Here is a 13040-nt window from a genome sequence, read left to right as displayed (position 1 = left end):
GGAAACTATTTTAGTTTGTGTCTCAAGTGGCAAATTGAGGACACATGCCTTTCTCTAAAAGCCCAAATAAATTATTTTTTATCATTAAAAAAAAAGGTATTCACATACAAAAATCCAGATTTTAAATTAAAGACGTAAAATCAACTAGTTTATTTCTCTGCTGACAATAGCTGGAAATACAGGCTCCTTTGTTTGCTAACATCTCTGATGTCAACAAACTTTCACCAGCATCAGAAAATATTAATAAGTTGCTGTCAAAAAAAAAAGAAAATGACCTGAAACTGAAATTAAATTCATAAATAAATTAGTTCTCTTCTGTTTACATTTGAAACACAGATTATTAACTATTTTAAATTATAAAGTGAATTGTTCTCACATTTTGCTTCTTCTTTCTTGGTGTTTCTAAGATCACTGACCAAAATCTTTGATTAAAGGAGACAAAGTGATTTAATGTGCCGAGTTTTGAGGAACTGTTGTAATTGCGTTGTTTATGTACACGGGAGTTTCCCTCTTGTGTGTGTGAGCGTGTGCACGTGTCAATGTGTTAATCATTACTGCACAACTGTGTGACTTTTTTTCATTGTACAACTGGGTCAAATCCTGGACTAACAATGATAAACAACATGAACCTTAATAAATGTGACTGTTATGTTGAAAACAAAACATAGCAACCACATAGACTTTATGTTGTTTCTCTTTAAACTGACTGACAGCATTTTACTTTATTCTTTGTCTCATTATATCTGCACAAGGAAAACTGTAAGAGCTTGAGAAGTGCTTTATTTTTTGATCTCCACCATAACTGGCAATAACGGGAACATGCTGTACATGCACATGTTGCTTCAAAGTCCTCCACACCTTTGACTTGGCTGTTAAATTATTCTTGGATATGCATTTTGATTCACAAAGCAGTGCAGACCTTGCTGTTTCTGTGAGGCTGGAAGTGTGCCGATGCAGTGCTGACACAGACATCAAAGGAAAATCAAAGGTGTTTGTCATACTTCCCGCCACTTAATTTCCTTGTCTGCTGTGAGCTGAGGATATGTCAGCTCTGCTTCTCAAACACCCCCTAAATATCATGTTATATTTTTTACTCAAGAACTCCTCAGCGTCAACTCCTTTGTGCTACATTTTTTATTCCTCGAAACCAATTTGAACCTCTTAAATAAGAGATTAAAGTATATGAACACAGTTTTCTCGCAGAAGTTTCTTCAATTATTTCCACTGGTTTTGAAATATACGACTAGTCCAGTTGATTGGCTATAAAGGAGGTATTAATGTAATTCAACCTAGAGGGGGAGTCTACTTGGCAGGAGAGGTAATAGACCTCCTCCAGGATCTAGGCCTGCCACCACCACAGAGCAGAGAGATTAATTTTCCCCCTACAAATGGAAAAATAAACTGCCCTTTAAACATATGAAAGAGAAGAAAATGACTAGGAGAGCACGGGGAGGGTAGCCGTGATCAGAGGAGAAGTGGCAACACAGGGCGTTAGCTCAATAGGGACACTCAAATGCCTGGATTGTCGCACAGGGAAAAATAAACTCTCTGCTTATGATTGAACTTGCTTTTGTGGTGTAAGACTGATCTGAGCCGGCCGATACCCCGAGGAAAGCTCTTTTTAATTTTCTACCTGCTCATTCTCAAATCCTATCACTGGAACAACAAGATATTTTAGATCCTATGAAACAACAAAGATTTTCACATTATCTCCAGTAGCAGGCTTACATGCCAAGCCATCCAAAATAAAGAAGCATGTTGCAGAAATGCGGGAGTTAGCGCGTTAGACCTGGCCGAACCGCTGTTGTGGAGCCGGCGTGTAGAGCATGAAGCCCCTGGTCTGATATCCAGGGGTCCAGTACAGTGCGTCTGACTCCTCGCTGTTCCTCCTGCTAGCCCTTATTAGCCGCGCTGCCCCCTGAAGTGCCAGCGCGGCTCAGACACCCAGTGCCAAGGGTAAGCACCCAGCGCTGTGTAAACACACCAGGCTTGGCTAGCACTCAGGAATGCTTTATATAAAGTCACATAAAGGCCCAGAGGGGGAAGTGGGTGTGTCGCCTGACCGTCTGCGACTAGCTTTGCTGCCACCATTTCCTTCACTCAGGAGAGGACGTCATGGAACACGAGCTCGCTGCTTCCAGTGTTTAAACAACTAAATATGCTGAAATGGCAGATCACAGATAACTCTGCTCTTGATATCTTCACGGACGGGTTTTCATAAAAGCGTGGTTAAAGAGGATATCAACACACAGTATTTGCTGAACAGCTCGACCTCTGTTTGCTGTGCAGCCAAACAGAAAAACGTGCAGTTAAAATTAGAACAAATTAGAAAGTGTTGGGCTATTTCCGTACAGGACTGAGCCCAAACCATTTCATTGGTGTAATATAGTACTGCGGTTAACTTGCAAATTACATGTGAAGATATTCATTTGCAAATAAGAACATATTATTTAACTATTTAGGGAATTCAGTAAACGCTGGAAAATCTGTTCATGCCACTGTAGTCAGTACAGCTTGTGTCTTTGCGTCCAATGAGAGAGTTACAAATTACAAGAAAATACAACAAATTTATTTAATTTATGATCACATATCGGTGTGTTATGTATTAATGGATCGTAAAAATGTTTCTCATTAGAACACAGCGCACCTATAACCTAATAAACTAGATGAAGCATTGGAAAACAATTTACAAGCATAGAACAAAAGCTTGGTGTGTATGTATGAATGTTTATCAGTTTATTTTTCCCCCGAGGCTCCATTCCTGCATCCTGTAGTTTATTCTCTTGTGACTGCTCCCCTTTACTCCATGTTTAAATATTAAAGTTACTGGCATAGAATTAGCATTAGCACCAACACACTTGACTAATTATATTTTTGTCTTACTTAGTAAAAATCCTGAAGAATTTAGAAATTCTAATCAAAAACTAGTTTATTTATATTAATCTATTGCAGTTTAAGAAATACAGTCAGCTCATACTTTCATAGCAAAAAATCAGCTGAAAGTCGTGCAAATATATATATATGACAGGAAAAATGAAAATATTAAAATGATTCATAGCAACATTTTCATGCTGCTGGTTCCTGTATGTTTTGGCAGGTGGTTAAAACAGAAAGGTGCAGTTGCAGGGTGTTAGAACAGCTAACAAAGGTGAAGCCTCAGTGTGTTTTGGTCTTTGTTGATGTCAAAAGTCAAACAAGTGTCCTCCGATGGCAAACAGTTTGATTCCAGCACCTGGAGATGTAGCACCAATCATTCAAAAAATACATATACAGGACCAGTCAAAAGTTTGGACACACATTCTCATTCAATGGTTTTTCTTGATTTTTATTTTTATTCTTTTCTACATTGTAGATTAATATTGAAGACATCCAAACTATGAAGGAACACATATGGAATTATGTGGTAAACAAACAAATGCTCAACAAACCAGAATATGTTTTATATTTTAGATTCTTCAAAGTAGTTGAATGAGAAGGTGTGTCCAGACTTTTGACTGGTACTGTATATTAAGTTATGATTCTCAGTAGCATTTGTGTTTTTATTTAGCAGCCTCTTTTGATTTGTGTTTATTGTTAGCTTTTGTTTGTGGAAGGTGAAGCATCAGTACAGCGCACACAAGTCACTGTTACTGTAGAGGACGCTTATGATTTTAAGGCTGACCTGAGCTGTATGTCGGATTAAAAAAAATAATAAACGCTGCTTTGCTTGGGTCGACACTCAGACTAACCAGGCGGCGATGTGCTTAGCGGCTCTTTGCAGCATCTTGTTTTCTCAGAGAAAAGAGAGCTCTAATCCCCCCCCGGCCCTGTCATTTACAGGATGGCCAACAGGAGAACAGTGTTCTCAACACAACCTCACAGCAGATGTTTGCCCTGGTACAATCTGTACAAACGTCAAATTGAATTCATTGCCATGTCCTTAGCTCAGCAGCCAGAACCTTGGGGATGACTGTGATTATAAATACTTTGGTTCAAACACTAATTAAACCAGCTACAAACTACAGGGGCCTGGTCCAGTTGGCAGCAGCTGTCAGTAGTGTGACAGAACAGCTTTCCTGTTTGGTAAATGATATAACTTGTTTAGGCAGGGAAATCGCTGTCGGCTGATGGAAGCTCAACCAGCACGTATTGATGTTCTTTTAGGAGACCACAGGCAATTTAGTGCGGCAGAGTGTGGGCAAAATCTTTTTTTCTGCCTAATAGACGGAGCTTGTGTGTAATCGAGTTCTTTGGTAAGCTTCATGTTGTGGGTTTTTGGGGGGACTAGCTTATCAGCAGAACACGCAGGATCGGCCCTCCAGCAGAAAAGGCGCTGTTGCCATCCAATCTGCTTTCATTGGCAAAAGCGCTTACAGCAGGAAAAACACGAGTGCTGATTCTTCAGCATGTGCATCCCTGACCTGTGAAAGCAGAGCTTATTCAGTCATTCTCCAGCAGAAAGGCGCCGCGCAGCAGGGAACGGCTGTCCATTTAACCGCCTTTCACATGCACTCTGCTCCACCAGCCAAGGTCCTCTCGCTATTCAGACGCCAAATCTCTAAAGTCTAAAGAGGACGGAGAAAAATAATAGAAATTGTGACATGTAGCAGGCATTTCAAATATAATTCTGACCTGCTTGACCACATAAGCGTGTACAAAGTTACCCCGTGCAGTTACAGTCAGCATGAGGATGATAGAAAAGTCAACCGCTCACTGAAACGATACACTGTACAACCTGTCATGGCCGATGAAGAGCTCTAAGTCCAGGGGTCGAGCAGATGCATAATTAAACCGTGGTTTGATTCAGCTAAGAGAAATACAACCCCCGATCACCTCACTGAAATGAATCAGGAAGCCGGCCTCCCTCCTCCGGCTGCAGACTGTGGAGGAAGCAGGAGGAGCACAGGTTCATGCTGCACTAATGGATGTTTACACATCTCACTATCGCCAGCAGAGCCCAGAAATCACATGATCGCTGCACGCCGACACTAAACAGCCTCAAGTTTTAAGCAGAGATTTTTATTTGCAGAGAGTTTTTTTTATTTTTTTAGGAAGGGTTGTTGTTGGATTCAAAGTCGATTGTCCATTGTTATCCTCTACTGGCTCTTTCTCCCTCTCCCTCTCGGCTCTCCTCCACACTCGGCCCTCCCCCTCCTCAGCTCTCCCCCGTTCTCTCCTCCTTCCCCTGCTTCTGCCAGTAACGGCCTTAACCGTTTGGCTTCATGTCAAAGCAGGGGCCTTTTGTGGCTCCGTCACAAATCTGCCAGGAAAAACAGAAACCATCTGTTCAGGCCTGGGCCTGAGTGGGGATGAGGGTGTAAATACACAAGTTTTAGCCCTCACCCTCAGCCCTGCCTGCACACACAGGTCCACCGAGCCCAGCGGAGGATCCTGCACTCCCACTCAGCCTCAACCTGCACTCCCACCCGCAATTAAACTGTAGTCTACAGAGGTTTTACAGCTAACCTTATTGAGTCTAAATCTTACGAAACAGAAACATAAGATGGTTTACAGCACTCTGGGTGAGTACAAAACCTGTTGACTTCTGTTACAAAGGGCACTAGCCATAAATGAAATCTAATTTAATTTAAATGATGAGGTTAAAATGCATTTTAACCTGTGACCTATTTTAAATATCTATATGAATAAATATTAAAACTATTTATGTGACAGCAAAAGGCTTGAATACAATTTTTCAGCTGTTACTCTAAAGAGTTGAGGTTATTTTTAATAAATTAAGGCTACTTACAATAAATAGAAGAAATGCACAAAAAAAACATTGCTTTTCATAATCTTGAACCCTTGGTCAATTTCTCTCTCACACGTGTGCGCAAACACACACACACACACACACATGTATGCAGACGACCATTTTAAGTGGCAATAACTGGAATGGAAGCCCTGAGTGTCGTGATAGGAGGGTAAGCCCTTTCCTTGTCGGATAATCCACTGGCCAGAAAGCTCCTGCAGATGGAAGCAGTCTAAAAGGCCTTATAATACTGAGCTTATGTTGTCACTATCTCATGTACTGCGGAGCGGCAGCACACTCTGTACTGCTCTGCAGTGATTTAGAGCACTGGGGGGGAAATTATGGTGCTGAGGCCGGGGCCAATTTAGATTTCTATTTCAGGTATTTCCATGAATTTTCAGCGGAAACCGTTGAACTGTTTTAGATGCAGGTTCATGGAATGTTTTCCGGACTACTTTCATCTTCATTTTATGAAGAAATGGCAACTTTGTTCCGAAGCCATAATAAGTACATTAAAATTAGCTGGCTAAACACCTGATTATGGAGAACAAGCACAAGGTAATGAAAGTTAATGTGTTGCTCAGGGAATATGGCAGCATGACAAAGTGACTTTGAGAGAAAAGTACACAGTCAGTGTGAGAGAGATCGGCATAATCGAGCATAATTTGTACTGTTAAAGTAGAATATATTTTCAAACATTACAAAATGTTTCCTTTTTTTGTAGTATGCATTTTATTGGAGGGCCAGAGCACATTTCTTCTTGCTTTTCTTTTTTACCAGCACTAACTTTTCAACTGAATTAATAAAAGCCCCGCTCCCTTTGTGTTCCCCTTTTCCATTTGCACCCGGCTGTACCAGCTCATCAGTGCACCTGTTAACTCCCATTCAAAAGCCCAAGCTAATGTTTTTATTAGCCCCTGCCCAGTGTAATGGTACTTGACACAGTGTGAGTGATGGAGAGGCAGGGTGACCTTTCCCTGTGTCTGCCAAGCTATTGTTGGGGCCGTGTAGTTGTCGGCCTGCAGCAAGGAGGCAGAGAGGCGCTGCTGAGAACAGTCATTAAGCACAGGGCAAAGCCAGCGCTCGGCACCACTCGACACTTTTGATCTGCACATTTCAATTAGATTTCACATCAGGACGCCTGCCTTCCCTCAGTTAGCACCTGCGCCCTGCCTGCCCATGTGGCCGGCCAGGCTGAAGAGGGAGGCGCACAGGAAACGACTACAAAGTTCAGTTACAAGCCAGAATTAGAAGCACAAACACATGGCAACATAAAAGAGCTTTTTGGGGGTAATATAATCATCTAATACCATTAGCTGCTCAGTTCTTGGCATAACCATGGACAAAAAATATATTATTATTAATATTATAATAGAAAATACTATAAATGTTCCAAAGATGGTTAATTTGTCCTTCTTAATCCAACTTTTTTTTTTTTTTTTTTTTTGTATTTTAATTCAACTGATTTGTCTCTGCTGAGCTTCTACATGTGGAATCGTTCCCAGTACTCCAGATGTGCTCATCTGCAACAGTCTGTAGGTCTTAAAAAAGCCCCAGCACAAGCTGTGGGGCTCTGGACAGTTTTTACTCACTGGCTTTGCCACAACACCTTGCAGCACCTTAATTTACCGTGAAATGTGAGAAGGTTTCATTGAGCTCAGGCTCTCTCAGTAAATGTTCCCGGCACTGCTTTGCCTGATAAGACGGAGTCCTACAGCCACTGGTAGATATGAATTTCCCCTAAGAGCCACATGAAGGGAGATCTTATTAAACAAGCCTAAGCCCACAGAGTCGAGCTGTTTCCGCCAATCAAAGCAGTGATTGAGAAAGACTTTACTTGTTCCTTTATGTCAGATACTCAAACGTGATAAAGGAGCAAACACTGGCAGATCCCTGACCAACTAGCCTCAAGTAGTTTTATATTTCATGAGATACAAAATTGAAGCTGCAGTTACCTTTATGTTTCTGTTAATACCAACATATTGTACTTGGAAATTGCTGGCTTTGATACAATTATTATTATAAAGAGTTGAATGTGAAGCTTTTTATAGCCGCTTACAACCGTCCACCATTTAATCATATCCTTTCTTGCCATTGTTTGTTTTTGGAACAATTTGATAGAAGATGTTAAGTTGTTGCTGAAAAGCCGTTAATGCATTTTAGAGAGCAATGCACTGACTAATTTATGTCAAGTTTCTCAGCTAAAGCGAAGAAGGAAAACAATCGATAGCCATTAAACCCCGGGAGCTTTGTTGAACAGCGGTTTAACAGACCTCAGACAGTGGATGGGTGCCCTCTGGGCTGTAAAGATTACAGGTGACTTATTGCTTGCCCAACATTCGCACCACAACTTTACAAATTTATTATAGAGCCAACGTAGGACCACTAACAAGTGAGGGTCCACGGCGAGAGAGGAAAGGGCAAAGCCCCACAGGAAACTACATAATTGTGCCTGACTCCTGTCGCCAATTTTCGAAGCTTGTTTATTATGAGCGTGGCCGGAAAGCGGCAGTTAACATGCATCCCGCTGCCTCAGCAAAGTGCTTTCTGATCCATGATTGCATGTGTTAATGTTTCAGTTGGGTATTGATTTCCTGGCGGCCTTTTGTACACTGGGTTTATCCGCCTCGCTCTCTGGCAAAGCGCGCCCCTCCGAATGTTTGATTAAAGTTCAATTGACTCTTCCAGTGAAGAGGCGAGGAGCCATTTCACTCCCTATTTGTAGCGCCAAAGCTCTGCCTGACATGTTCTTTTGTTCCCATTCAAGCTCCTGCCACCCAGGCAGCCACCAATGCACTGATCCTAATATCCCTGCATTCAGTGAGCCTCCTCGCCTAATCCTGGGACAGACAGGGCCACAGCATAAACATGCCCGGCCAGCAACAAATCCTGGCATGGATTGGTCCACTCCGTGGCCTTTTCACTATGAAATAATGCACTGACTGCTAATGTGTATTTTCCACATATTTTATTCGACCTAACTGCAGATAATTCACAGCGACTATATCCAGTTTTTCAACAACTTGGATAAATGTACCTTTAACCCTTTTAATTCAGACACCTCTTTGCAGTCAAAGTGATGACTCACCCTCATTCTTCCTCCTGTTTATTTTGTTGTGATATATTCGTCGGTTTTAACAGAATTTTTTTTGTGTGTCATTTCAGGGAGAGCTTATTACCTTCTACTACTACTGGAAGAAGACCCCCGAGGCAGCCAGTTGCCGAGCCCATCGCAGACACCGGCGCCAGCCCGTCTTCCGTCGCATCAAGACGCGAACGGCTTCAACTCCTGTCAACGCTCCCTCACGCCCCCCCTCCAGCGAGTTCTGTACGTATATTTGACCTCTTCAATGGAAGCCAGAGAGGAAAGGCGGAGAGATGACCTGATATGTTCTGGTGTTGGAGGGATTATTGTGAAGAGTTTTTTTCTTTCTCTCTCTCTTCCAGTGGACCTCAGCTCAGCCAGTGAAGATGACTTTGACAGTGAAGACAGCGAACAGGAGCTGAAGGGCTACGCCTGCCGCCACTGTTTCACTACCAGTAAGTCATCACCTTCCACATTTACAGTCACTCATACTGGTCTTATGGACTTGCTTTGCTATTCCTGTCTTGATTGGGATCAATGTGGGTCTGCACACACACAGCACTGTTTGTGTGACAGATGGCCATCAGAAAGACGTCAGGACTAATTTGATCAAATCAGACATGAGCCCACAGCGTATTGACTCTCACCACCTCATTATCCTTACCCCTCTATCCACACAGCTGGCTCCCAGTGCCAGACTCCCACTTAGGTTACCGACATCACAACTAGGGTGGCTAAAAAGCTTTGGCTTTACAGTGTTGACCCATCAGACCTTATCAGTACACTACTGGAAATGTAAATACAGTATTTAGTGGTGGAGTCCTACATAATCACTCATGAAAAGTAATATCTTTCTCATTAGATGTTAAACTACAAAGTTACTTAAAGACATTCTCTATATTCGACAATGCTATTGTGGTTCTGAGATCATTTCCGTGTGTTGCGTATGCTTCTTACTGCCTGTGAGAATGTGTTGTTTCACAACTGTAAATGGCTTTCCTCAGCCTCCAAGGACTGGCACCACGGGGGTCGGGAGAACATCTTGCTGTGCACAGACTGCCGCATTCACTTCAAGAAGTACGGTGAGCTGCCCCCCATCGAGAAGCCTGTGGACCCGCCGCCATTTATGTTCAAACCTGTCAAAGAGGAAGAGGATGGACTCAGCGGGAAGCATAGCATGAGGACCCGACGGAACAGAGGCTCGGTGCGCAAACTCTCATCTATCTGTCTATTTTCACCTTCAGAAATCATAGCCTCAAAGTTATCTCTCGAGTCAGACCACAAAGCAAAAAGCTTATCATCTCTAGACAAGTAGTGCTGGGAGAGTTCTGACATCCATTGTTTCAGAAATGTTGTTCTATAAAAAAAAAAGTTGGATTTGTACTTGTACTTCCATTGTACTGCTTATGGTGTATGTCCATATTCAGTTAGTATTATTTATGCTTCATGTTGGCTCTGTTTGTTTTTATCAGATGTCGACGCTACGTAGTGGTCGTAAGAAGCAGACAGCCAGCCCCGATGGCAGAACCTCGCCTACCAACGAGGACCTGCGCTCCAGCGGACGTACCTCTCCCAGCGCAGCAAGTACCGACAGCACAGACAGCAAGACGGACTCCATGAAGAAGCCCAGCAAGGTAAACACAGCAGAGACCGCTTGAAACTTTGTTTTTCTGTCCACGTATTTTTGTGAAATGTACCCTAATGGTGCTGATCCTTTGGCTCCCCAGAAGATTAAAGAGGAGGCTCCTTCACCTATGAAGAGTGCCAAACGGCAGCGAGAGAAGGGAGCTTCAGACACAGAGGAGCCTGAGAGGGCCAGCGCCAAAAAGTCCAAGACACAAGTGAGTGTTTGGTCTTTGTTTTTCTGTGCGGATGTGTTTCAATGGAATGCATGGACTTGTATTATGATACTCATCCCTTCTTTTCCCTCAGGAGCTGAGTCGGCCAGACTCGCCCTCAGAATGCGAGGGGGAAGGTGAGGGCGAGGGTGAGAGCTCTGATGGGCGCAGCATCAACGAGGAGCTCAGTAGCGATCCTAAAGACATTGACCAGGACAACCGGAGCTCCTCCCCCAGCATCCCCAGCCCCCGCGACAACGAGAGCGACTCGGACTCGTCTGCTCAGCAGCAGCAGCTCCTGCAGAGCCAGCACCCTCCAGTCATCCAGTGTCAGCCAGGCACCTCATCCGCCTCCTCGGCTCCGCCTCCGCCTCCAACCTCAGCCCCCGCACTGCCCCCACAGGTCTCCCCCACGGCGGCCTCCACCTCTCTACCTCCCCAGCCTCTGCCCCAGGCAAGCCCTATGTCTCTCATCCAGTCAGGAGCGTCCCTCCACCCTCAAAGGCTCCCATCTCCACATTCACCTTTGACTCAGGCTCCGCCTCCCGGCCCCCTTATCCCACCTCAGTCGCTACCCAGCTCGCATCACGGGCCGATGCCTCCCTTGCCACATCCACTGCAGCCTGGCCCCTCACATATGCCTCACCCTCTCTCCATGCCCCCTCAGGGCTTCCCGATGGGTCAGTCTCAGGTCCCACCCCTGCCCATCTCTGGCCAGTCACAGCAGAGGCCACACACTCCTCCTTCCCAATCCCAGTCCTCTGCTCCGAGTTGCCAGCCTCCCAGAGAGCAGCCCCTTCCCCAGCCCCGATGTCCATGCCTCACATCAAGCCCCCGCCAACCACACCCATCCCACAGATACCCAACCCACAGTCCCACAAACACCCACCTCACGTGTCGGCACCTCCGTTCCCTCAGATGCCTTCAAACCTGCCGCCACCTCCCGCCCTCAAGCCCCTCAGCTCTTTATCCACACATCATCCTCCATCAGCACACCCACCTCCCCTACAGCTCATGCCTCAGGGGCAGCAGCTTCAGCCTCCCCCAGCGCAGCCTCCCGTTCTCACTCAGTCCCAGAGCCTCCCACCATCAGCCAGCCACCAACCTCCTCCAGCTCCTCCTCTGCCGCCCTCCGCAGCAGCCTCACACTCCAATGGGCCACCGCAGCCGCCATTCTCGTCTCATCCTTTCAATACAGTTCTACCTCCGACCGGCCCCCCGCCATCCTCATCAAACTCTATGCCTGGCATTCAGCCTCCCTCTTCCTCCGCTCCACCCGCTTCCATCTCCATGCCACTGCCTGCCTCCGTCACTTGTGCCATCCCGGGCCCAGTACTCACACCTGTACAAATCAAAGAGGAGCCTCTGGACGAGACAGAAGAGCCAGAGAGCCCTCCACCGCCTCAGAGAAGCCCCTCCCCAGAGCCTACCATTGTCAATACGCCCAGCCATGCCAGCCAGTCAGCACGGTACGTCTGCAAACACCAACTTCTACTCAAGCACTTTCTTTTTTACTTCTAAAAGGGGAAAACATACACCTGCACAAGCTGTTATTCATCAGTTGTCTGTTGAGCTGCTTACGGTCTTGTCTGGGGATGCTGATTAGCTCTCAAACACATCCAACAACAAAGAGTCTCTGCCTTCAGATATTAAGGCTTTGATATAAGCAACAAATCGAATGCCCTCAGCAAAACAGGCATCCAAGGCCACAATTAGCCCTGAGCTCAAAAGGGGCTCATGGCGATGAATTATCGGGGATGGAGAGCAGGGAGATTAATTACACTGAGTTGTGAGTGAACTGAGGCATCTGTATATGAGTATCTGCAGTTGCCTTGTGCTTAAGTGGCTCTCAGACTGCCAATGAATAGCAATGAGGGTTTTAATAAGTACTCAACATTGCAGCAAAAGTGATTGCCAAGGGAGTTTGTTTCCTTGTGAATAATGGACCAGTGTTGGCTAATAATATAAGCTGTCTTTTCTTCTAATGGGACATTATCCTGCCGTTCAACCGGCTGAATCCAAACATGAATGTCTCAATAGCCTCATTTGTTTTTCTTTGTAACAAGAATGAATTCATGAACTGGGACATCCTTCTGTTTTAATGTTGAATAAGTAAATATTGATTGTTTTATCTCTACCATTACCACAGGTTCTACAAGCACCTGGACCGGGGTTACAACTCGTGTGCTAGGACAGATTACTACTTCACTCCACTGGCTTCTTCTAAACTGGCCAAGAAGCGAGAGGAAGCTCTGGAGAAAGCCAAGAGGGAAGCAGAGCAGAAACTAAGGGAAGAGAAGGAGAGAGAGAGGGAAAGGGAAAGAGAGCGGGAACGAGAGCGGGAACGAGAAAAAGAAGCAGAACGAGCTTCGGTGAGTGCTTTTGTTTG

The 13040-nt window shown here is 44.8% G+C and overlaps 1 protein-coding gene across 1 annotated transcript in view; it reads left to right on the top strand.

Annotated features, from left to right (window-relative positions):
- Positions 1-13040, top strand: part of rerea (arginine-glutamic acid dipeptide (RE) repeats a) — a 98556-nt gene that overhangs the window by 80725 nt on the left and 4791 nt on the right. The window contains 8 exon segments of the mRNA XM_054608924.1: positions 8894-9056; positions 9176-9268; positions 9818-10017; positions 10286-10447; positions 10541-10654; positions 10746-11448; positions 11451-12120; positions 12801-13023. Coding sequence (XP_054464899.1) covers positions 8894-9056; positions 9176-9268; positions 9818-10017; positions 10286-10447; positions 10541-10654; positions 10746-11448; positions 11451-12120; positions 12801-13023 — 2328 coding nt within the window.

This window comes from Anoplopoma fimbria, chromosome 12, assembly GCF_027596085.1.
Source record: "Anoplopoma fimbria isolate UVic2021 breed Golden Eagle Sablefish chromosome 12, Afim_UVic_2022, whole genome shotgun sequence".
Taxonomy (NCBI): domain Eukaryota; kingdom Metazoa; phylum Chordata; class Actinopteri; order Perciformes; family Anoplopomatidae; genus Anoplopoma; species Anoplopoma fimbria.
This window is presented reverse-complemented; position numbering and strand designations above follow the sequence as displayed.